Genomic DNA, 25,053 nt, shown 5'->3' on the forward strand with positions numbered 1-25,053 from the left:
ATCATCCCCTTCAGAGATAATATATAGATATAAAAGCAATACATACTCTTTATCCTAACTTTTTACACAGGAGGTAGTCTATCAAAACCTTGCACCTTACCTTTCTCATTTGACAATGTATCTTAGGGAACATTTTATATCAGTATATTGTTTCATGGCCATAGACTATTCCATTGTATGATAACATGATGGCTTTTTGTTAAGCCATTACCAACTGTTGTTGTATTGATATTTAATGATCTGGTTTAAAGGTTATTTTATCAAGTAACTCTTTTGAATGTGTATACACAGCTATGTCTGTGAGCAGTATAACAATTTGGTGACCCTGGGGTTTCCATAAGGGTTTACACAAAGATATAACTATGGTCCAAGGAGCTGCCTCCTGTTGAGTGGAGACCAGCCAAATGTTATTCAGGACATTATTTTGAACCCTGACAAGACTGAGAGAGGAAGAAAGGAGCCCAAGGGAACTTTATTTTTAATACCCTTTTGAAACTACTTTTTATTCTTAATTCAGTGTGGGCATAACAGGATACTTCTCTTTTTTCTTAGCCAACCTCCATGCGAGCTATCCGTGCTAGGTATGACCCTTATCTACAGACAAGACACCGAATAGAACAGGTAAGGTTTTAAAAAGCATTGTTACATTAGATCTTTATACTTAGAAGGTATTCTTGCTTGATTTGAGTTGAACCAGAAATAAGAACTGAAAGAGTATTTCTCCCCTTTGTAAGTTTTTAATATCCATCTGAGGGAGGGGGACTATTTTGCAATACCTAGCAAGGTCAAAAACACTGCTTCCTTTAAAGACTGTATTATTTTCTGTAAGGATTTTATAGTCTCTAAAGTTCTTTCAATTTGTAGAAAGTTATTTATGGTATGAAATTTACAGAATGTGGATATGTCTTAGACAATAGGTGGGTGGATTGAATTTTAGCTTCCATAAGCCAAGTGAGAAGTATTGTGACTAGTTTGCTGGGGTGTGAATGGGGAATTGACTGTACAGGGGGATGAGGGACTCTTGGGAGCCATGGAGTTGTTCTGTATACTGGTGGTGGTGGTGGCAGTGGTTACACAACTCTAAACATTTGTCAAAACTCATTTAATTGTACAGTTAAAGTTAGTGGATTTTGTTGTATATAAATTATACCCCGGGAGTTCCCTGGTGGCCTAGTGGTTAGGATTCCGGGCTTTCACTGCTGTGGCCTGGGTTCAATCCCTAGTCGGGAAACTGAGATCCTGCAAACTGCATGGCAAAGCCACACACACACACAAAAATTATACCTCAATATAACTGATTAAAGACAAGTACTGTGTAGATGGCCTTGCTCTGTTCAAGAACTCTGAACATTAATACAGATTTTCTTTTTCACAATTTTATTTTAAACTTGTCCAATTTCAAACAATGCAAGCACTGTCCATAGTTTTTATAGTTACATCTAGTAAGACAACTAGAAAATCTCAAATGGAAAGTAGCACATACCATAGTCAGTAAGTCGCTTCTGTGCTTAACTGTTATTACGAGTGGATACCAGACACTTCTGATTTTCACATCATTGTCACCCAAGCATATATGGATCAGGATTGTCAGCTGTAGGAGAGGACCCCACCTGCAGGGAGCCAACATAGTTCCTAAACTGACCATTGCTTCAATTTCTTTTTTAGCCATAATTATTTTTTTTTTTGGAACCCATGCCCCTTGCAGTGGAAGCACGGAGCCCTAACCACTGGCTGGACCACCAGGGAATTCCCTTAGCCATGATATTTAACTCATTTGAAGTGTTTCAGTAGAGTTCAAAATGTTTATATTTTCCAAACAGGAGCATGGGTTTTGAAAGATTTTAGAAACTACCAGAGAGTAGTGATTCTTTTCCTAACTGTAAATGCACTAGAATCACCTGAGTAACTTTTCCAAAATACATGTCAGATTTCACTGCTGAAGTTCTGATTAAGTCTGGTTTAGGGTCCAGGCAAGATATTTTGAAAAAGCTACCAGGAAGATTTTGTTGTGTATTCCTGGTAAACAACCGTAGTTATAGAGTATTCTTTTAGTGTTGATAGCTATGTACACGTACTTACAGATATATATTTGCATGTGTATGCACATGCCTGCCCATATGCTTACGTATCTGTAAGGATTTACATATGTATAAGGATGTATGTATGTATAAGTTATTTGCCATTTTCAGAAACAAGTATAAAACAAAGTAACTTTTTGCTCATATTAAGTGTGGACCTCCTCTTTACGTAGTACATTAGAGTTCATAATTTGTAGTCTACTTGACCTAGTTTTCCTCAGGCCTAAGATATGGCAAGAAATTTAAATACCTGTTTCTAAAAATTAGAATCTTGCCTTATTGTAGTTGAAAAACTGAAAGATCTATACCATTCTCTTCCCAAATAGAAGAGATGTCATATTTCAGAGTTTATTGTCCTTGCCCCACCCCTGAAACTAGGCTTAAGGTGCTACCTGTACCCAGAAACTTCATAATTAATTCAAAACTTTTAATTTAAAGCTGCTTTCTTAACGTTTCTTTCTAATCTAGTGTTCTCTTTCTTTCACTTGCATCAAGTCCTGATTATGTTGTATATAGTCTTCTTCGTCCCCAATGCTGACCACAAAGTCTGGCATAAAATATGTAATCAATAAATATTTCTTTATTCTATTACATACTGTGTTATTTGCTTTGCTGCTCTCTAATTTATATTCTTTGTATTATTAAGTTTTCACTTAACTCTGTAAGTTGACATCAGACTTCTTGTTTATTATTTTTAATTCTCGTCCTCCTTATTTGAGCAATAATTTCCTTTTCAGACCCTGGAGTCTATTTTTTTTAGTCCATAGAATTTGCTTAACATGTTTGCTTCTCATTTTTAAACTACAGATGAGAACACCGCAAAGTAAAATTAGAAATTTGCAATAACCTTCTCAGGGTAGTTGACTATATCTTTCTAATGCTGATGAATTTATGTCTTTCAGTTAAAACAGCTTGGTCACAGTGTGGATAAAGTGGAATTTATTGTGATGGGTGGAACATTTATGGCGCTTCCAGAAGAATACAGAGATTATTTTATTCGAAATTTACATGATGCCTTATCAGGACATACCTCCAACAATATTTACGAGGCAGTCAAGTAAGAAATTCTTATTTTATCATATTCACCAACGCTGGTTGTCAGTTTATCCTCCTAGCAGCAGTCTGTGAGAATTCCTTTTGCTCTATGTCTATATTCCTAGTTCTTTTGGGGAGGGAGGGGAGAGGATGTCATTCTTTTTATTTGCATACCTTTCATGGGTTGTAAGGTTAAATACATTTTTTCCCAATTTTCTTGAGCTACAATGAACGTAGAGCACTGTATAAGTTAGGGTGTGCAGCATAATGATTTGATGTCACATATATCATGAAATGATGAGCACAGTAAGCTGAGTTAACATCTGTCATCTCATACAGTCCTAGTCCTTGTAGTTGCTTCTGTTTTGTGGGAAAAAGGATTATGTTTTTAAAAAGTGAGTATGGTTCATTGGTTATTAGTATTTTCACAAAATCACTATGTGGAAGAATAAAAAGAAACTAAAAAAAAAGAAAAAGAACAACAGCAACAAAAAACCAAAACCAAGGGATTTCCCTGGTGGTGCAGTGGTTAAGAATCCGCCTGCCAATGCAGGGGACACGGGTTCGAGCCCTGGTCCAGGAAGATCCCACATGCCATGGAGCAACCTAGCCCGTGTGCCACAACTACTGAGCCTGCACTCTAGAGCCCGTGAGCCACAACTACTGAGCCCGTGTGCCACAACTACTGAAGCCCACGTGCCTAGAGCCCATGCTCCACAACAAGAGAAGCCACCGCAGTGAGAAGCCCCCACACCGCAACGAAGAGTAGCCCCTGCTCGCCGTAACTAGAGAAAGCCCACGTGCAGGAACAAAGACCCAATGCAGCCAAAAATAAATAAATAAGTAAATAAATTTACTTTAAAACCCAGAAAAACCACTGTGCAGCTCTTCTCAGCCTGAGGCTGGTCTAAACTGCAGGGGTAGCTTTGATTGGACTAGGTGAGCCCACCCAAAAAGAGCACTGGGAGTACTTTTAATCTGAGACATTTAACTGCTATATAATCAACAAAACAAGTGACTTTTTTTAAAAAACATATTTATTGGGTATAATTGTTTAACAATGTTGTGTTAGTTTCTGCTGTATAACAAAGTGAATCAGCTATACATATACATATATCCCCGTATCCCCTCCCTCTTGTGTCTTCCTCTCACCCTCCCTATCCCACCCCTCTAGGTGGTCACAGAACACCAAGCTGATCTCCCTGCATGTTGCAGCTGCTTCCTACTAGCTATCTGTTTTACATTTGGTAGTGTATATATGTCAGTGTTACTCTCACTTTGTCCCAGCTTGCCAACTTCCCCCTCCCTGGGTCCTCAAGTCCATTCTCTATGTCTCCGTCTTTATTCCTGTCCTGCCCCTAGATTCATGAGAACCTTTTTTTTTTTTTAATGATTCCATATATATGTGTTAGCATAAGGTATTTGTTTTTCTCTTTCTGACTTACTTCACTCTGTATGACAGACTCTAGACCCATCCAAACAAAACACTCCCATTTACCATTGCTACAAAAAGAATAAAATATCTAGGAATAAACCTTCCTAAGGAGACAAAACACCTGTATGCAGAAAACTATAAGACACTGATGAAAGAAATTAAAGACGATACAAACAGATGGAGAGATATACCATGTTCTTGGATTGGAAGAATTAACATTGTGAAAATGACTCTACTACCCAAAGCAATCTACAGATTCAGTGCAATCCCTGTCAAGCTACCAAAGGTATTTTTCACAGAACTAGAACAGAAAATTTTACAATTTGTAATGAAACACAAAAGACCCCGAATAGCCAAAGCAATCTTGAGAAAGAAAAACAGAGCTGGAGGAATCAGGCTACCTGACTTCAGGCTGTACTACAAAGCTATAGTAATCAAGACAGTATGGTACTGGCACAAAAACAGAAATATAGATAAATGGAACAGGATAGAAAGCCCAGAGATAAACCCATGCACATATGGTCACCTTATCTTTGATAAAGGTGGCTAGAATATACAATGGAGAAAAGACAGCCTGTTCAGTAAGTGGTGCTGGGAAAACTGGACAGCTACATGTAAAAGAATGAAATTAGAACACTTCCTAACACCATACACAAAAATAAACTCAAAATGGATTAAAGACCTAAATGTAAGGCCAGACACTGTGAAACTCTTAGAGGAAAACATAGAGAACACTTTGACATAAATCACAGCAAGATCCTTTTTGACCCACCTCCTAGAGAAATGGGAGTAAAAGCAAAAATAAACACATGGGACCTAATGAAACTTAAATGCTTTTGCACAGCAAAGGTAACCATAAACAAGAGGAAAAGACAACCCTCAGAATGGAAGAAAGTATTTGCAAATGAAGCAACTGACAAAGGATTCATCTCCAAAATATACAAGCAGCTCATGCAGTTCAATATTAAAAAAACAAGCAACCCAATCCAAAAATGGGCAGAAGACCTAAGTAGACGTTTCTCCAAAGAAGATATACAGACTGCCAACAAACACATGAAAGGATGCTCAACATCACTAATCATTAGAGAAATGCAAATCAAAACTACAATGAGGTATCATCTCACACTGGTTAGAATGGCCATCATCAAAAAAATCTACAAGCAATAAATGCTGGAGAGGGTGTGGAGAAAAGGGAACCCTCTTACACTGTTGGTGGGAATGTAAATTGATACAGCCACTGTGGAGAACAGTATGGAGGTTCCTTAAAAAACTAGAAATAGGGACTTCCCTGGTGGTCCAGTGGTTGAGACTCTGTGCTCCCAATGCAGGGGGCCCGGGTTCGATCCCTGGTCAGGGAACTAGATCCCACATACTGCAACTAAGAGTTGGCATGCCACAACTATAAGGATTCTGCATGCCGCAACAAAGATCCCACGTGCCGCAACTAAGACCGGGCGCAGCCAAATAAATAAATATTAAAAAAAAAAAAACTAGAAATAGAGGGCTTCCCTGGTGGCGCAGTGGTTGAGAGTCCGCCTGCCGATGCAGGGGACACGGGTTCGTGCCCGGGTCCGGGAGGACCCATGTGCCGCGGAGCGGCTGGGACCGTGAGCCATGGCCGCTGAGCCTGCGCGTCCGGAGCCTGTGCTCCACGACAGGAGAGGCCACAACAGTGAGAGGCCCGCATACCACAAAAAAAATAAAAAACTAGAAATAGAACTACCATATGACCTAGCAGTCCCACTACTGGGCATATACCCTAAGAAAACCATAATTCAAAACGAGTCATGTACCCCAATGTTCATTGTAGCTCTATTTACAATAGCCAGGACATGGAAGCAACCTAAGTGTCCGTCGACAGATGAATGGATAAAGACGATGTGGCACATATATACAATGGAATATTACTCAGCCATAGAAAAACAAGTGACTATTATTTAATAACTATTGTTCTAATTACTGTTTAATAACTATTAAATAATTTGTTGATGGGATCATTTATTTCAAATTCTAGTTGACGGAAGACAATTATGCTTTCTTTTGATACCTCATATCTCCATTTTTAGTGAGAAGAATACTAAGGTTTCATATATAGTTCAATGATTTAAGAAGTGAAAGTCTTAGAATAGTTTTTATTTTCAAAAATTTCAGGAACACCTGGCTAAGTTACTGTGTACTATTCTCTTTTATTTACTGAACATTAATTGAAGGCCCATTAGGGGCCATGCATTGCCTTGGACACTGGGAACAACGTGGTGAACAAGACGGATGTTGTCCTTGCCCTCGTGGTGCTTACATTCTACTGGTTCAACAAATACCAAACAGCAAGTGCTGTGATGGATATAGACGGCTATGATGGAGAATACCTGGGCTGATTCTGCACACAAAGTGGTGACGTTTAAGCTGAGATCTGAAGTATAAGGAGGGAGTCAGGCCAAGCGCAGAAAAAAGAAGAGGCACTGAAATGAGGAAGAACTTGAGGTGTTCCAGGAACAGAGAGGAGGCCAGGGTATCTAGATTCCAGTGAAAAGGGGGGCATATGTCATGAAGGGAGATTGAAAAGTTAGGTGTGGGCCTGATTATACATGCTTTTGAGGACTTAAAAACTTTCGAATCAGCAGTAGGAAGTAGATGAATGGTTTCAAGCAGGAGACTGATGTGTTCGGGTTTGTAAGAAGCTCATTCTGGTTATTGTGTGGCTGCAACATGAGAATGTTGGTGCAAGAGTGGACGTGGGAAACTGGATGGAAGAGTGTTGTATCCACCCCAGCTCAGATGAGGGTGGTGGCAGTAATGACAGAAAAGAATAGATGGAATAGCTGTATTTTTGTGTGGAAACTGACAGATTTTGGATCAGGTCCGCGGTAAGAAAGAGGAACGAATCAAGGATGACACCCAGGTTTTGGTTGTAGGAAATGATCGAGAGTTGTGTCACATACTGAGATGGAAAAGACAGAAGGAAGAACAGGTTTGTGGGAGGAAATCAAGAGTTTTACTTTGGCTGCATTAAGTTTGAAATGCCTAGAATACATTCAGGTGGGGATGTCCATAGGCTATATAAGAGATGTCTGGGCTGGCCATATAAAATTGGGGATTATCAGCTCATAGATGGTATTTATAGCCATGCAAATGGATAAGGTCACCTTATGGGAGAGTTTCAGATTTCCAAGGTATGCTACATGAAAACGCAATTTTTAGGGCCATTCTTGCAGTGTGAGCCCATCATTTTTGTATACGTGCCTGTGAGTATAAATGCATAGAAGAGGTGGTAGAATGGTGATCAGCATAGGCAATAGTTAGCACTGAGGAGAAAGGGACATGAGACGTGGGGGTAAGGGAGGACGCATACAGCGTACAGTGTGCTGAGCATTGTGGTAAGTATTCACTTATCCAATTCTTATAAGAAGTCTTTAAGTATTTAACTTATCCCTGTTCTACAAGTGAGGAAACTTTCATTACCCTGTAATTAAGACAGTTTTGGACAAGCACACTTGTGAATGAATTTTGAATGATCCATCTGTTGGTCAGATATTGACAGCTAACGACCTAGGTAGGGCTTCCTCTTGGAATTGGGGACAGGGCCGTCTTTTTGTGCTCTCCCTACTTCTCCTAGCCCCTTCTTTTGCTCTCCTTTGGGTTGGTAAAAATGAAAAGAGTAGAGACTTTTTCATAAGTTTAAAGAAATCTCAAGGGTAGTTTGAGGGGCCTGGGTAGAGAGTTCAGCAGCTGGGAAAGCATGTGTGAGCAGCTACTTTGTGTGATTGCCAGTAGAGGATGTGACAGGTTAATTCTATGTCCATGGATCTGGACTTTGAGCAACAGCTGGCCCAGGTGATCTCCATCCTGCAGGGCCTTTCGTAGCAGGATGAGATGGGACCGTATTTTACTGCTCATTCAGAACCTTGATCATTCATGAATATGAGTCATGCTGAGTAAAACGCTGAAGTCTTTCAATCTTTAGAGGAGTAATGATGTAAATCCATCGCGTTCTTCCTAATAATACTGAAAATCAGATGATAGCTTAGAATAAAATGCAATTGGAGGAAGAAAAACAACCTTAATTAGTTCAAAGCCCCATGATATTAGGATGGCAGCAGTACCTCAGAGGATTACTGACTAAAATCCATTGAACTCTGAGAATTCCCTCACAGGATAATCTATTCAGACCATCATATTTTTCTACGCATGCTTATGTATTATATATTTTTTCGTTAGTGCAGCTGTTCTCATGTTGCAGACCTTGCACATTATGTGGATTTGAGCCATAAATATCTTGGACTTGTCCCGCCCTTCCCCACCCCCATGAAAGTTTGCTGCAGAGCTTTTCAGTCTACAGTTTGGGTCCCCCGGGTCATGTGAGCTAGGCCAACTGAAGATCTGCATAATGAATTTTTAGGATGCAGTTAGTCTGACATCTCATCAGCTGAAACTTTAAAATATTTGCTATATTCTTTGTGTGAAGTTTTATCTTTATTTTTGCAGAAATGGTGCAGTGTCTAGTGGTGTTTGTAAATTGCCTCTTTTTTTCCAGGTGAAAATAGAGTTTTATTATTATTATAACTTGCGATTACGGTATGTGTGTAGAAAAAGCCGTTTGGAGAAGCAAGCCTCTTTCTCTAATGGACCAGGCAGAGCCGGCGTTGTTTTGTTTCTTGAATTTACCTCAAGGGGGCAACAAACACTTTACTTTCGGATAAAAATTTTTATGGGATTTGAGCCTTCATTGCAAGGCTCTCGGGAAGTAGTAAAAGTACAATCTGGGAGTCATGAAACCATCCATAAATGCTACACTGAATCCTGCCAACCCACATTCGACGTGTTTTGCTTTTGACTCCTGGTCTCTATACTTTTATGAGATTATCTGGAAAAAGCCAATTTCTGGTATCTTGTTTGCTTTGTTGAGGTAAATTTTTACTGCCAATTCCCTATAATAGAGTTGGTATTTGTTTTTCAGGGAAGCTTTGTATAATTTGAAGAAATAGTTGTCTGGTTTGTATTATAGAGACATAGAAAACTATTTTCAAATGTTGACATCTTTGCAAAATGTAGAGCAGCCCAGAGATACTGTGTTTTGAACATAACGTTTTCTTCAAAATTTTTGGATGAGGTATTTACTTTGCCGTTCTCTAAGTTCTCTTGCGCAGAGGGTATTCATGAAAATTGTTTGGGTTACCCAGCGTGACCCACCTCTCTCAGAGGTAAGGTGATGAATTTCATGTTTATTTTACTAGTAGTTGATACTAGTACAACTACACAGATGTAATACTGACTTTGACAAGCTTAGCATAGGTGGGGTGTTTTTTGTTGTTGTTTTTAATAAATTTATTTATTTTATTTATTTATTTTTGGCGGCGTTGGGTCTTCGTTGCTGCGCGCAGGCTTTCTCTAGTTGCAGCGAGCGGGAGCTGCTCTTTGTTGCGGTGTGCGGGCTTCTCATTGCGGTGGCTTTTCTCTTTGCAGAGCAAGGGCTCTAGGCGTGCGGGCTTCAGTAGTTGTGGCATGTGGACTCAGTAGTTGTGGCTTGTGGGCTCTAGAGCGCAGCCTCAGTAGTTGTGACACACGGGCTTAGTTGCTCTGCGGCAGGTGGATCTTCCTGGACCAGGGCTTGAACCTGTGTCCCCTGCATTGGCAGGTGGATTCTCAACCACTGCGCCATCAGGGAAGTCCCTAGGTGGGTTTTTTTTTTAATATTAATTTTAAATTAAGTTAAAAGTTACATATTGTGACAGATGAGTCAACCGTGTTTAAGGTTAAAAGTCTTTGTTCGAATTAGTGTCAAGTTCTACTATCAGCTCAAGTGTGTCTCTGCTTTGCTATTGTGTGTGCCATCTGGTTAAAGTTTTGTTTTTTTCTTAAAAGATTAAGAGTTAGGGTAAGGAAAAGCCCTAACAAGGTGAACTTGGTTGTTATTTATGGCAGGTTAGTAACAAGCAGTATGTTATATCCTTGCAGATGGAAACATTGGAAAGCTGAGTGAACAGAGAGGTCAAGGACAAAGCAGGTATGATTTCTGTGAAGGCTCATTAAATCAAGCAAAGTGATAATCACTCATTACTATCAGCTAGACTGAGACTGCAGTAATCTCCAGAGATCATCAATTACTGGTGACTATCATCCTCTAAAAATCATAGCTCTGGAGGTGAAAAGGACCAGCAGTGGGATCTGAGTCACCCGTTCACCAGAATGCAAATGTTGCCAAATATCTCAAAACAACCTTTTAAAATGGTTTTATTCCTTTTTAATCAGCCTTGCCCAGAAGCAGTTTTGCATTCAATTTTTAATGCTCCTTGGCTGTTTTCACAAGATGCAATTTAAAAGGGTAGTTACCCACCAAGAAGTAGGTGAGTCATACCTTCTCCCTGTGGAATTTTTAATTCAGTTCTGTTCCTTCCTCTTTTTTTCCCCCTCCATCAATGACTTTAAATCCTCCAACTATGTCCTTCTGTGTCTTGGAGAAACTAGAGTGCTCGGTAATGCTGGGTCCCAGGCCCAGAAACTAATTTCATAGACTTGCAGAGGAATGAAGAAAGCAAAGCAACCTAAGAAGGCCTGAAAGTGGCCATCTCCTGCCTTGCTGCCCTGGCCTTATTTCTGGCAGGCCTCAGAACCTCTTGCATGTCTGGACTTTGGCTCTAATACCCTCCCCATCCCCGCCCCTCACTTCATATTGTTGATCACTTTTACTTTCTTCCTTGGTAATCAGATTTTCGTAGATGGTGACCAGGATCCTCAACATTGGCAGTCCAACCTAGGATACAATCTTAGTCATCATAAAAAGAGGTGATATTAGTTGTTTTTCTTCCAACATTTTATTTGAAACAAACAAAAATTGAAAGAATTTTCCAGTGAACATCCCATACCTGTCACCGAGGTTCTACTGTGTTTGCTTTATCACATACTTATCCAACTAGCCATTCCTCTATCAACCCATCAATCCTTCTTTTTATTTTTTTAAGACATTTCAAAGCAGGCTGCAGACTTCAGTACCCTTCTCCCCGAATACGTGCATTTGCACATCGTTAGCTACTTCACTGTTTGTAATATTTTCTTTTCAAGTAAATTTACATACTGTGAAATGCACAGGTCTTATGGGTACTCTTTGATGAGTTCTAACAAATGCATATACCTGTGCAACAAAATCATACTAAGATATAGAACATTACCATCATCCCAGAAAGTTTCCTCCTGTCTCCTCCCAGTAAATCCTCACCTGCACCTCCCAGAAGCAGCAGTCTTCTCTTTTTTTCCTTTCATAGATTAGTTTTGCCTGTTCTAAAACGTCATATGAATGGAACCATATAGCACATACTCTTTAGTGTAAGGCGTCTTTCACCGAGCGTTATATTTAGAGATTCATCCACGTTGGGTATTTCAGTAGCTGTTACCTTTTTAGTGCTGGGTAGGATTCTGTTATATGCATAGAGCACAGTTTGTTTATCCATTCTATTGATGGATAGCTGGGCTGTTTCCAGTTTGTAGTTATTATGATGAAACTTCAGTGAACATACTTATATAAGTCTTTTTGTGAATATATGTATTTATTTCTCTTGGGTAATAACTAGAAGTGGAATTGCTACATCATATGTTTAGTTTTGAAATTGCCAGACATTTTCCCAAAGTGGTTGTACCATTTTTACTCCTACGAGTAATGTATGAGTGTTCATTTGTTCCACGTCCTCACCAGCATAAGGTGTTGTCAGTCTTTGTAAGTTTAGCTATTCTAGTGGGTGTGTTGTGGGTTTCGTTGTGGTTTTAATTTGCATTTTTCTGATGACTAATGATGTTGAGCACTTTATTACGTGCTTATGCTTTCTATATATATTTCCTTTGTGAAGTGTGTGTTAAAATCTTTTGCACATTTTTTATTGGGCTATTATATATCCTGGATTCTAGTCCTTTGTTAGATCTATATTTTACAAATACGAAAACCCAGTCTGTGGCTTGAGTGTTCATTATGTTAATGTATTTGAGCAGAGTATTTTGTCTTGGTAAAGTCTAATTTGCAGTTTTTTCTTTCATAATTACTGCTTTTTGTATTATCTCTAACAAACCTTTGCCTACTCACAAGGCAAAAAGATATTTTCCTGTGTTCTCTTCTAGTTATTGTTTTAGCCTTTGTATTTACCTTTCATACGTAGGCTTATGATCCATCTTGATTTAATATTTTATATACAGTGTGAGGTAGGAGTCAAGGTTTCTTTTTTTCCATATACATACCTAATTGTTTCAACATTACTTGTTTTAAAACTTCCCTTTCCTATATAGATTGTATTGGCACCTTTGTCAAAAATCAATTAGCTAGGGCTTCCCTGTTGGCGCAGTGGTTAAGAATCCACCTGCCAATGCAGAGACGTGGGTTCGAGTCCTGGTCCCAGAAGATCCCACATGCCGTGGAGCAACTAAGCCCATGCACCACAACTACTGAGCCTGTGCTCTAGAGCTCACAAGCCACAACTACTGAAGCCCGTGCGCCTAGAGCCCATGCTCCGCAATGAGAGAAGCCACCGCAATGAGAGGCCAGCACACCACAACGAAGAGTAGTCCCCACTCGCTGCAACTAGAGAAAACCCACGCGCAGCAACAAAGACCCCATGCAGCCAAAAATAAATAAAATAATCTTTTAAAAAATCAATTGGATATATAAATTTGGGACTGTACTCTCTTCTGTTCCGTTGATGTGTTTTTGTCTTTATGCCAGTACCACAGTCCTGATTACTGTAGTTTTATACCTTTAAGTAGCATAAGTCTTCTAACTCTGTCACTGTTTTTCAAGATTGCTCTGGATATTTTAGGTGCTTTGCCTTTCTATATAAAGTTTATGCTTATCAATTTCTATTAAAAAGTGTGATAGCCATATTAACAAACTGAAGGATAAAAACCATATGATCATCGCAATAGATGCAGAAAAAGCTTTCAACAAAATTCAACACCCATTTATGATAAACACTCTCCAGAAAGTGGGCATAGAGGGAACCTACCTCAACATAATAAAGTCCATATATGACAAACCCACAGCCAACATAATTCTCAATGGTGAAAAACTGAAACCATTTCCTCTAAGATCAGGAACGAGACAAGGTTGCCCACTATCACCTCTGTTGTTCAACATAGTTTTGCAAGTTTTAGCCACAGCAATCAGAGAAGAAAAAGAAATAAAAGGAATCCAAATCGGAAAAGAAGACTTAAAACTGTCACTGTTTACAGATGACAAGATACTATACATAGAGAATCCTAAAGATGCTACCAGAAAACTACTAGAGCTAATCAGTGAATTTGGTAAAGTAGCAGGATACAAAATTAATGCGCAGAAATCTCTTGCATTCCTATACACTAAAGGTGAAAAATCTGTAGGAGAAATTAAAGAAACAGTCCCATTTACCGTTGAAACAAAAAGAATAAAATACCTAGGAATAAATCTTCCTAAGGAGACAAAACGCCTGTTTGCAGAAAACTATAAGACACTGATGAAAGAAATTAAAGGTAATACAGACAGATGGAGAGAGATACCATGTTCCTGGATTGGAAGAATCAACATTGTGAAAATGACTGTACTACCCAAAGCAATCTACAGATTCAGTGTAATCCCTGTCAAGCTACCAATGGCATTTTTCACAGAACTAGAACAAAAAATTTTACAATTTCTATGGAAACAGAAAAGACCCTGAACAGCAGAAGTAATCTTGAGAAAGAAAAACAGAGCTGGAGCAATCAGGCTCCCTGACTTCAGACTATACTACAAGGCTACAGTAATCAAGACAGTATGGGTGGGAGGGAGATGCAAGAGGGAGGGGATATGGGGATATATGTATACATACAGCTGAGTCACTTTGTTATACTCAGAAACTAACACAACATTGTAAAGCAATTATACTCCAATAAAGATGTTAAAAAAAGAAAAAAGACAGTATGGTACTGGCACAAAAACAGAAATATAGATCCATGGAACAGAATAGAAAGCCCAGAGATAAACCCACGCATGTATGATCACTGTATCTTTGACAAAGGAGGCAAGAATATAAAATGGAGAAAAGACAGCCTGTTCAATAAGTGATGCAGGGAAAACTGGAGAGCTACATGTAAAAGAATGAAATTAGAATACTTCCTAACACCATACACAGAAATAAACTCAAAACGGATTAAAGGGCTTCCCTCGTGGCGCAGTGGTTGAGAGTCCACCTGCCGATGCAGGGGACATGGGTTCGTGCCCCGGTCCGGGAAAATCCCATGTGCTGCAGAGCGGCTAGACCTGTGAGCCATGGCCGCTAAGTCTGCGCATCTGGAGCCTTGTGCTCCACAACAGGAGAGGCCACAACAGTGAGAGGCCCGCGTACCGCAAAAAAAAAAAAAAAAAAAGATTAAAGACCTAAATGTAAGGCCAGACACTATAAAACTCTTAGAGGAAAACATAGGCAGAACACTCTATGACATAAATCACAGCAAGATCCTTTTTGATCCACCTCCTAGAGAAATGGAAATGAGAACAAAAATAAACAATGGGACCTAATCAAACTTGAAGCTTTTGCACAGCAAAGGAAACCATAAACAAGACAATAAGACAACCCTCCGAATGGGAGAAAATATTTGCAAACGAAGCAACTGACAAAGGATTTATCTACAAAATATCCAAGCAGCTCATGCAGCTCAATATCCAGAAAACAAGCAGCCCAATCCAAAAATGAGCAGAAGACCTAAATAGACATTTCTCCAAAAAAGATATACAGATTGCCAACAAACACATGAAAGGGTGCTCAGTTGTCACTAATCATTAGAGAAATGCAAATCAAAACCACAATGAGGTATCACCTCACTCTGGTCAGAATGGCCATTATCAAAAAGTCTACAAACAATAAATGCTGGAGAGGGTGTGAAGAAAAGGGAACCCTTTTGCACTGTTGGTGGGAATGTAAATTGTTACAGCTGCTATGGAGAACAGTATGGAGGTTCCTTAAAAAACTAAAAATAGAACTACCATATGACCTAGCAGTCCCACTACTGGGCATACACCCTGAGAAAACCATAATTCAGAAAGAGACATGTACCACAATGTTCATTGCAGCACTGTTTACAATAGCCAGGACATGGAAGCAACCTAAGTGTCCATCGACAGATGAATGGATAAAGATGTGGCACGTATATACAATGGAATATTACTCAGCCAAAAAAGAAGTGAAGTTGAGTTATTTGTAGTGAGGTGGATGGACCTAGAGTGTGTCATACAGAGTGGAGTAAGTCAGAAAGAGAAAACCGAATGTTGTATGCTAACGTATATATGGAATCTAAAAAAGAAAAAAAAAAGGTTCAGATGAACCTAGGGGTAGGACAGGAGTAAAGACGCAGACGTAGAGAGTGAACTGGAGGACACGGGGAGGGGGAAGGGTAAGCTGGGATGAAGTGAAAGAGTAGCATTGACATATATACACTACCAAATGTAAAATAGATAGCTAGTAGGAAGCAGCTGCATAGCACAGGGAGATCAGCTCGGTGCTTTGTGACCACCTAGCAGGGTGGAATGTGGGGGGTGGGAGGGAGGCACAAGAGGAGGGGATATGGGGATGTAAGTATACATATAACTATAATTCACTTTGTTATACAGCAGAAACTAACACAGCATTGTAAAGCAATTATACTCCAATAAAGATGTTAAAAAAAATAAGTAAAAAATAAAAAGTGTGATAGGATTGGGAATGTGTTTAAACTATAGAAGAATTTTGAGAAAATTACCATTTATTGTTTTCCAGTTTTTGAACATAGTCTATCTCCTGGTTTCCTTAAGTGTTTTTTAATTTCTCTTAGCAGTCTTCAGTTTGGATATTTTGTAAGCTTTTTGTTAAATTTATTCCAAAGTATTTTGTTGATGCTATATTAAATGAAATTTTTAAAAATTGTATTTTCAAATTGTTTGCAGCTAGTATCTAGATACATGGTTGATTTTTGTATATTAACCTTATATCATATGACCTTACTATAAATTCACTACTTAGTTCTAAAAGTTGTTTTTGTAAATTTGCTGGGATTTTCTTCAAAAACAATCATATAATCTGCAAATACAGTGAGTTTTAATTTTTCCATTTGGATTTGCATGCTTTTCTTTTTCTTGCCATATTGCAACGGCTAGGACATTCTGTACAGTGTTAAATAGAAGTGGTGAGAGTGAGTCTCTCTCTCTTATTCCCAGTAATACAGGGAAAACATTTAATATTGCAGTGTTAAGTATAGTGTTACTTGTGAGTTTTTTTGTAGATACCTTTATCAGATGGAAGAATTTTGCTAAGAGTTTTTATCATTAACTCATTTGTCTAATGATTTCTCTGTATTTAAATGATCATATGATTTTCCTCCTTTATTCTGATAATATATAGCACTTTGATTGATCTTTTAATGTTAAACTAACCTTGCATTCCTAAGATAAACCCTATTTGGTCAAAATGTATTTTTCTTTTTATATATCACTGGATTCACCTTTCTAATACTTTGTAAAGGATTTTTTTCATGAGGGATGGTGGTTTGTGATTTCCTTTTATGTAACTTCTTTGTCAGGTTTTGGTTTTAGTGTTATGCCGGCCCTATAAAACAACTTATGAAGTGTTTCCTCCTCTATTTTCTGAAAGAGTTCGTGTAAGATGAATATTATTTCTTCTGTGTTTGCTAGTACTCAACAGTAAAACTATCCAAGACTGGAGTTTCTTTATGGGAGGGTCTTAGATGATTAATTCAGTTCCTTTAATAGATAAAGGGATATTCAAATTTTCTGTTTCTTCTGTGTCCATTTTGGTATATTATACTTTTCAAGGAATTTGTTTTATCCAGATTGTCAAACTTTTTGGTATTAAGTTGTTCATAATGTTCCCTTATTTTGTCTTTAATGTCTGTAGGATGTTAGTGATCATCCCTCCTTCACTCCTGATATTGATTACCTGTGTTCTCTCTTTTTTTCTTTATTAGTCTAGTTAAGGTTTATCAAATTTTGTTCTTTGTAAAGAATTAACTCTTGGTTTTGTTTATGTCCTCTACTTAATATATTTCTGCTTTTATTTTTATTATCATCTTCTACTTGCTTTGGATTTCCTTTGCTCTTTCTATGCTTAAGTAAGGTATAGAAACTTAGCACTATAGACCTTTCTTCTTTTCTAATAAGTATTTAAAGCTCTGAAGTTTTCCCCTAAGCACTGCTTTGGTTGAATCCCACAAATTTTAATATGTTGTATTTTAATTATTATTCAGTTCAAAATGTTTCCTAAAATTGTATTTTGACCCATGGATTATATACAAATGGTTTAATTTCTAAATTTCCAAAAACTTGGAGTTTTTCTTGATTTCTTAATGTCATTGATTTCTAATTTAATTCCATATTGGTCAGAGAGGGTTTATTCTATACAATTTCAGTTTCTTGAAGTTTTTTTATTGAGGCTTATTTTGTGGCTCAGCATATATGGTCTGTCTTGGTGAACAAACTATGTATATTTGATAGAATGTGTATTCTGCAGTTGTTGGATGTAATGTTCTATAAATATCAATTCAGTCAAAGCGGTAGATAGTGTTGTTCAGATGGTCCTTGTCTTGGGGTTGGTTTGTTTTGTTTTGTTTTCTGTGTAGTTCTATCAGTTGCTAAGAGAGATTAAAATATCCAACTATGATTGAAGAATTATGTGTTTCTCCCTTTAGTTATATTAGTTTTTACTTCATTTATTTTGAAGATCTGCTCTGAGGAGTATGCACATTTATGATTGATATGTTTTCCTGGTATTTGAACTTTTTATCAATATGAAGTTACCTTTTTATCATTATGAAATGTCCTTTCTTTCTGGTCTTGAAGTTTCCTTTTATTGATGTTAAATTAGACATTACAGCTTTTACATACTTAACTGTTTTCCCTATGTAGTATCTTTTTCCATCCATTTACTTTCCACCCATATGTGTCTCTGCATTGAAACTGTGTTTCTTTTAACAGTCTAGTTGGCAGTTTTATGGAAGTCTACAGTAGTTGGGTCTTGTTTTTTTATCCATTTTGACAATGTCTGCCTTTTAATTGGAATGTTTAATCTGTTAACATTAGATACCATTAATATTTGCATCTACCAATTTAGTCACTCCCTCACTTTGGTTTTCAGTAGCCAAGAGTAATGGTTTTACTGAATACCATTATTGTCTAATTCTGTGCAATGCATTTTTTCTATATCTTTTAATAGGGAATGTCTTCTTAAGAGAGAGGGTCTGTCATACCTAACACAATTCCTTGAGGAGAGAAGGTATAGTAAGTCCCCTACATACGAACCTTCAAGTTGCGAACTTTCAAAGATGTGAACATGCGTTTGCATGTCCAGACATGTAAGTTAGTTCATGTGTCTGGCATTATCTGTAAAAGTTGGTTACCTAGGCTAATTTTGTTGGACTTACGAACAAATTGGACTTACGTATGTGCTCTTGGAATGGAACTCGTTTGTATGTAGGGGACTTACTGTACTTAAAAAACATTGTTAAATGAGTGCAGTGGGAAGAACTGTGCATTAAGAATTAGGTTCCAGACTTATTTCTTTTGTTATCTTACATTATTAACGAGGAGGCAGGACTATATTATTTCTAAAGTTACTTCTTTCTGTGACATTGTATGCTTTGAAGATTTCTACTGGAATGGGAATTTTTATCTAAAAGATGTGCTCGGGGGCTTTCCCTGGTGGCGCAGTGGTTGAGGGTCTGCCTGCCGATGCAGGGGACACGGGTTCGTGCCCCAGTCTGGGAGGATCCCACATGCCGCGGAGCGGCTGGGCCCGTGAGCTGTGGCCGCTGGGCCTGTGAGTCCGGAGCCTGTGCTCCGCGACGGGAAAGGCCACGGCAGTGAGAGGCCCGCGTACTGCAAAAAAAATAAAAAATAATAATAATAATAAAAGATGTGCTCGAAGGTTATTTTTCATCTAGCAGTCACTTTCTGACAATGACAACTTTTCTATAATGCATTTATGTGTATAGCCCTTAAATTTGAATGTGAATACAATATTAAAAGAATGTGCAATAACCATGATTGTTTTTTTCTATTAATAGTACATTGCTGTTGGCTCTTCAGCTATCTGATTAGGAGTATAAAATGGTAGCATTCTTGTCGGCTACTGAAAGAATCAAAACCCAAACTGTTATGGGTTGTTTTTCATATATCTTAAACCTTGTCAACTAGCATGATAAGGGACCAAAGGTCCCTGATTACTCTCTAAGCTATGTTACCAGGTGAGTTTTTCATAGGTTGTACTCATTTAAAAATTGAACTTCTGTTCCTGTCTGTTTCCTCAGTTTGTGTTGGGCAGAACCTTATGTTATAGACCCTCTTGACATAACTGCCAATATCCAGGAAGCAAACTTGACCACCATCTCAAAAGGGAAAAGATAGTTATTTTAAAATTCTCAAACATTCAACTCAGTCATTCTTAAGTTTGGAATATCACTAGCACAGCATTATACAGAACATAAAATTTTGTTGAGATATTTTCCAGATATGATTATAGCCCCCGCACCACCCTGCCCCCCGCCAAAAAAGCATGTGTTCTGTGGTACTACTGAGGAATTACACCAATAACTCCAGATGTTGTTTGGCAAGTCAAAAAAATCTTTGGCTGTCCAAAGAAGTTTATAAATTCTACTTACTCATTTTGAGACTGCAGATGCAAAAGAGAGTTTGTACATTGTGATTAATGAAGATCAATATTTAATCTACATATTACAAATATTTACGTTGTGATTTGGTTTGAGCAGGTTGAGTTTGAGGTAGAGGGATGTCCATGTAGGAAAGGGTCCATAAACCTCTCAGAAATTTGGGCTTAGACCTCTAGTGAGATTTCACACAGGAAATCTAAAGTAAGACACATCCAACTTAATTAATGACAGAGGTTTTAGAGTGGACTTCAGGAGATTAATAGTAATCAGAAGTGTTCTTTGATGCCACAGCCTTCTTGGAGCGAATCAGAAACCGTTTACAGGAGATAATAAAGAGACCTTCACATCGTCTTTCTTCCGTGTCCCCCTGGTTGGGACCTTAGTGTGAAGGGACAGTAAGTAATAACAATAGATGTCACTTTTATAGGTCACTTTCTTCCTTCCAGAAATAGAAGCATGCTTTCCAAGAAATCATTTCTATCCAGTTATATATCTGCCACTTCTGGCTCTTTGTTCTTAAGTGGTTCTTGGTTTTAGCTGTGGGTCTTATCCCTACAGCTAGACTGTTGAGCATCTCTGGGACAAAAACTACTGTATCTTTACTTTCTGTAGATTACCTGGCCTAGTGTTCAGCAACTTTTAGGGTTATCTATTTGCAAGAGGAAAAGTAACCAGTAGAATTAGCTAGGGGCTGCTATGGGAGTAGAGAGAGACCTCCTATGTCTTCGGTTATGCCTCATTCATTTACTCATTCTTCATATTTGTAATTTTTATATTGAAGGAGAGTTTTTAGTGCTGAAGCCCTTACCTCTAAATGTATACGAGCCTACTGCCTTCCAGAAGCTTCCTGTCTAGGTGGATAGACAGACATAGCCACAAATAACAAGACAAACTCCATTCGGAGTAGGGGCAAGGTACGTTAGGAATGAGAGCGCAGAATTACTTAGAGGCGCTGGGAAGATGTCATGGCAGGAGAAATGTATTTGAGCTTTGTTTTGAAGTCTGGGTAGCGTTTGGTTTTTATTTGCTTTTATGTTCCCAGGTTATTGTCCCATCTCCCACCCCCTCCTAGCCCCAACCCCCCAGTTAAAAAATAAATGCTGTCGGCATAAGTTATTGGCTTAAATTATGCTTCACAGAGAACATTAGCATCTTTTATAGTTGATGCCACTCCTATGGCATACAGAAAAGTGTAGGATTCAGCATAGCCCCACAGTGGTGGCATTTAGGCTTATTTAAAATGACCCTATAATGCCACAAAAAAAGAAGTGGAATTGGAATCAGAAGACCTGGGTCCAAGTCCTGACTTTGTCTCTTAGAAGCTCATGATCAGGGTTGGAGAATTTGGTACATTTCCTGAACGCCTAAGATTTTAACAAGTCTGCCTCTCCCCGCTCCCCAATGGTATGGTAATTGAACTCGGTAGTAAATGAGAGCCACACTGTCGGATGGCTGTCTGAACAGTGTGGTGGGTTATAGCAGGCCATAAAATGCCAGCGCAGACATTTTGCTTAGATTAGTTGACAGCCTTTGTGAACATATTTGCAATATTTTAAAAAACCAATCATACTGATATCTTTACATCTCCCTTTAATGAAGAGGCAAGAATTAGTGATATGTAGAACTAAATATAGCATTAACAAAAATCCTTTTAAAAATGACCTTATACTGTATAAGATGACCTTATATTCTGTTCCTTAGAAAATACTCCATTGTTTTTGCTCAAATTTGTAGGTATTTCTGCTTAATTGCTTTTCAGATGAAAATACAATTCTGAAAGAAAGATAGTGGTAAATAGAAAATACTGGCTTTTAAAAACGAGTTATTTTTTGTTCCTCCATTTCTGCTCCTGCAAAAGGTAATGACATTTTCCCCAAGAGGAAAGACACTTTTGAAATGGAGTTAAATTATTGTTTGCGAATAAGGTTTGCCTCTGTCCTGTACTACATTCTAACTACTTATGAAGAGACCTTATCATCCTCGCAGCAGCTTTCTCTATCAGTCTTGCTTGGGCCTTTGATGATCTGTGCAATAGAGATTAGCTAGTGGATTTCTCTTTCCTCTAGATGAATTCCCATCTGTGCAGTTGCCTGTCCTCTAGTTTTAGTATTGCTAGGTACTGTTGTGCTGCCAACTTTGCTGATAACTTAATGGCATCCTTTTAGGAAATACTGTGGGTTGCTGTTTTGTTTTGTTTTGTTTGTTTGTGTTTACTTATTTATTTATTGGCTGCGCCTTGCGGCACATAGGATCTTTGTTCCCTGACCAGGGATTGAACCCGTGCCCCCAGCATTGGGAACATGGAGTCTTAACCACTGGACCACCAAGGAAGTCCCAGGAAATACTGTGGGTTTTATAAAAATATCAGTTAATAGAGAGGTTTTATGATACAATTTTGGAATGCCTGATTGTAAAATGTTCTCACTTACTTTGTTAAATATACTCAAAACTTAGAGTTTTCCGCTTTTTGGTTTTTTCAGCTGTCATGCAATATGCTTTCTCCATAATACATTAGTGTTTTCTTTTTTTAAAATTTTTTAAAATATTTATTTATTTTATTTGGCTGTGTCGGGTCTTGGCTGTAGCTCGCAAGATCCTCGTTGCAGCACGCAGGATCTTTTTTGTTGTGGCGCACAGGCTTCCCTCTAGTTGTGGGGGCACAGGCTCCAGAGCATGCAGGCTCAGTAGTTGTGGCTCGCGGGCTCTAGAGTGCAGGCTCAGTAGTTGTGGTGCACGGGCTTAGTTGCCTCGCGGCATGTGGGATCTTAGTTCCCCCAACCAAGGATCAAACCCACGTCCCCTGAACTGGAAGGCAGATTCCTAACCACTGGACCACCAGGAAAGTCCCTTAATATTTTAAAACAATGGTTTTCTCCAAACACAATAATTGGTATTCAAAGAAGGTGAGTTACATGTATTCTGCATGCCTTGGGACCCACCTGTTTGAGAGACATGAGACTTTCTGATCTGATTGTTTCAGAGAAGCTAGCTGTCAGAGGCAAGATTTGATAAGATCTGTGCCCTTTTTTGTCTTATGATTCATCGTTTAGTAACTATAGACTAGTTGTTTACCTTTGGTTCTTGCTGCCTGTAGTAATCCTATATAAAACCTTAGGAATAGGGTAATAGTGTAAACACTTTGAACGTCTAGAGTGAAAGACTTCAGAATCAGTCCTTCAGTTCAGTGATTCGTAACCTTCTTAATAATTATTATTAAATTAGATAAGTCAGTTTTATTGACAATTATGAATTGTCAATAATAAATGAACTTAAAGGAGAACAGTAGTTACAAAACTATGGAAATTTTATGATTTTTATTTTTCAAGAAAAAAAGCTATGAACTTCTTTGGAAACACGAAATTAAGTGGCAAAAAAAGGCTTCCCTCACCCTGCCCGAAGAATTGAGAAAGTTGTAGAAGGGTACACTGAGAAGAATTATTTCGTTCTAGGAGAAGTTGAAGAGAGGACAGATCGGATGTCCCATGCTGAATTGTCCAAGCCATGTGATAGAGTGAAACACAGGGTAGGATTTTTGAAGTCAGACAGACCTACCTTCAAATCCTGACTTGGATTTTATGAGCTCTGTACCCTTGGACAAAGTATTTAATCACTTTAGGAACTTCAGTTTCTTTATCTGTAAAATGGGGATAATAAGACATACTTCATAGAGCTAACGGGAGCATTCAGTGCGTGTGGAGTATATAGTGCAGTGCTTGGCCGCAGTGGCCTCTAGGTAATGGTTCCTATTCCATCGCATCAGCAGACCACTTAGCAAGTCATTTTCTTCTTCTAGATTCTAGCTTGAATCTAAAGCGGTACTCATGGGCTTCCCGGGTGGCGCAGTGGTTGAGAATCCGCCTGCCAATGCGGGGGACATGGGTTCGAGCCCAGGGCTGGGAAGATCCCACATGCCGCGGAGCAGCTAAGCCCGTGAGCCACAGCTACTGAGGCCCATGCGCCAGGAGCTCGTGCTCCACAACAGGAGAAGCCACTGCAGTGAGAAGCCCACACACTGCAACGAAGAGCAGCCCCCGCTCGCCACAACTAGAGAAACCCTGCACGCAGCAACGAAGATCCCAACGCAGCCAAAATAAATAAATAAATAAATTTAAAATGGTCCTCACTACTCTGATATCTGGTTTTAGTGAAGGAGAAAAATGATTCCTAATTTTGTAAGTTGTTGCTAAGATTAATAGGCTTGACAAAAAGACTTGTGGGTATAGAAGACATTTCATCTGAATTATTCCTATGATCATTATGCATACCCTCCCTTCCCCCCTCTTTTGTTTTCTTTTATTTAACATAACTCTAAAATATGGAGTGGGAAATATATAATGCAGATGGTTTTCACTTCCATGAAAAATCGTTGCTAGGAATTGAAAATTAGGGTTCTCACAGTTGAAATCCCTGCTTTCAAGGAGATTATGGCTGCAGCACACTGAGGAGAATAATAATGATAATGGTGATGATAACATTACTTTGTGCTGGCTCAGTCACGTCAGTCCCATGAGGTATAGCTACTATTATCCTCATTTTGCAGATAATGAAACCGAAGCGCAGAGAGGTTAATAACTTTCCTGTTTGCATAGTTAGGAAATAGCAGAGCCAGGATTTGAACTCAGATAGTCTGGCTCCAGAGCGCATGCTCTTTTTTTTTTTTTTTTTAACTTTTTAAAAATTTATTTATTTTATTTATTTTTGGCTGAATTGGGTCTTCGTTGCTGCGCGTGGGCTTTTTCTAGTTGCTGTGAGCAGGGGCTACTCTTCGTTACGGTGTGCGGGCTTCTTATTGCAGTGGCTTCTCTTGTTGCAGAGCACGGGCTCTAGGCACACGGGCTTCAGTAGTTGTGGCACGCAGGCTCAGTA

At 38.6% G+C, this 25,053-nt stretch overlaps 1 protein-coding gene across 1 annotated transcript in view; it reads left to right on the forward strand.

The window, feature by feature from the left end:
- ELP3 (elongator acetyltransferase complex subunit 3) overlaps positions 1-25,053 on the forward strand; it is a 113,417-nt gene that overhangs the window by 20,687 nt on the left and 67,677 nt on the right. The window contains exons 6-7 of the mRNA XM_082655906.1: positions 553-621; positions 2,981-3,135. Of these exons, the coding sequence (XP_082512032.1) occupies positions 553-621; positions 2,981-3,135 (224 nt within the window). The remainder of the gene's footprint in view (positions 1-552; positions 622-2,980; positions 3,136-25,053) is intronic.

The sequence above is a fragment of the Grampus griseus genome, assembly GCF_964374135.1.
Source record: "Grampus griseus genome assembly, chromosome: 6".
In the NCBI taxonomy this organism is placed as follows: Eukaryota; Metazoa; Chordata; class Mammalia; order Artiodactyla; family Delphinidae; genus Grampus; species Grampus griseus.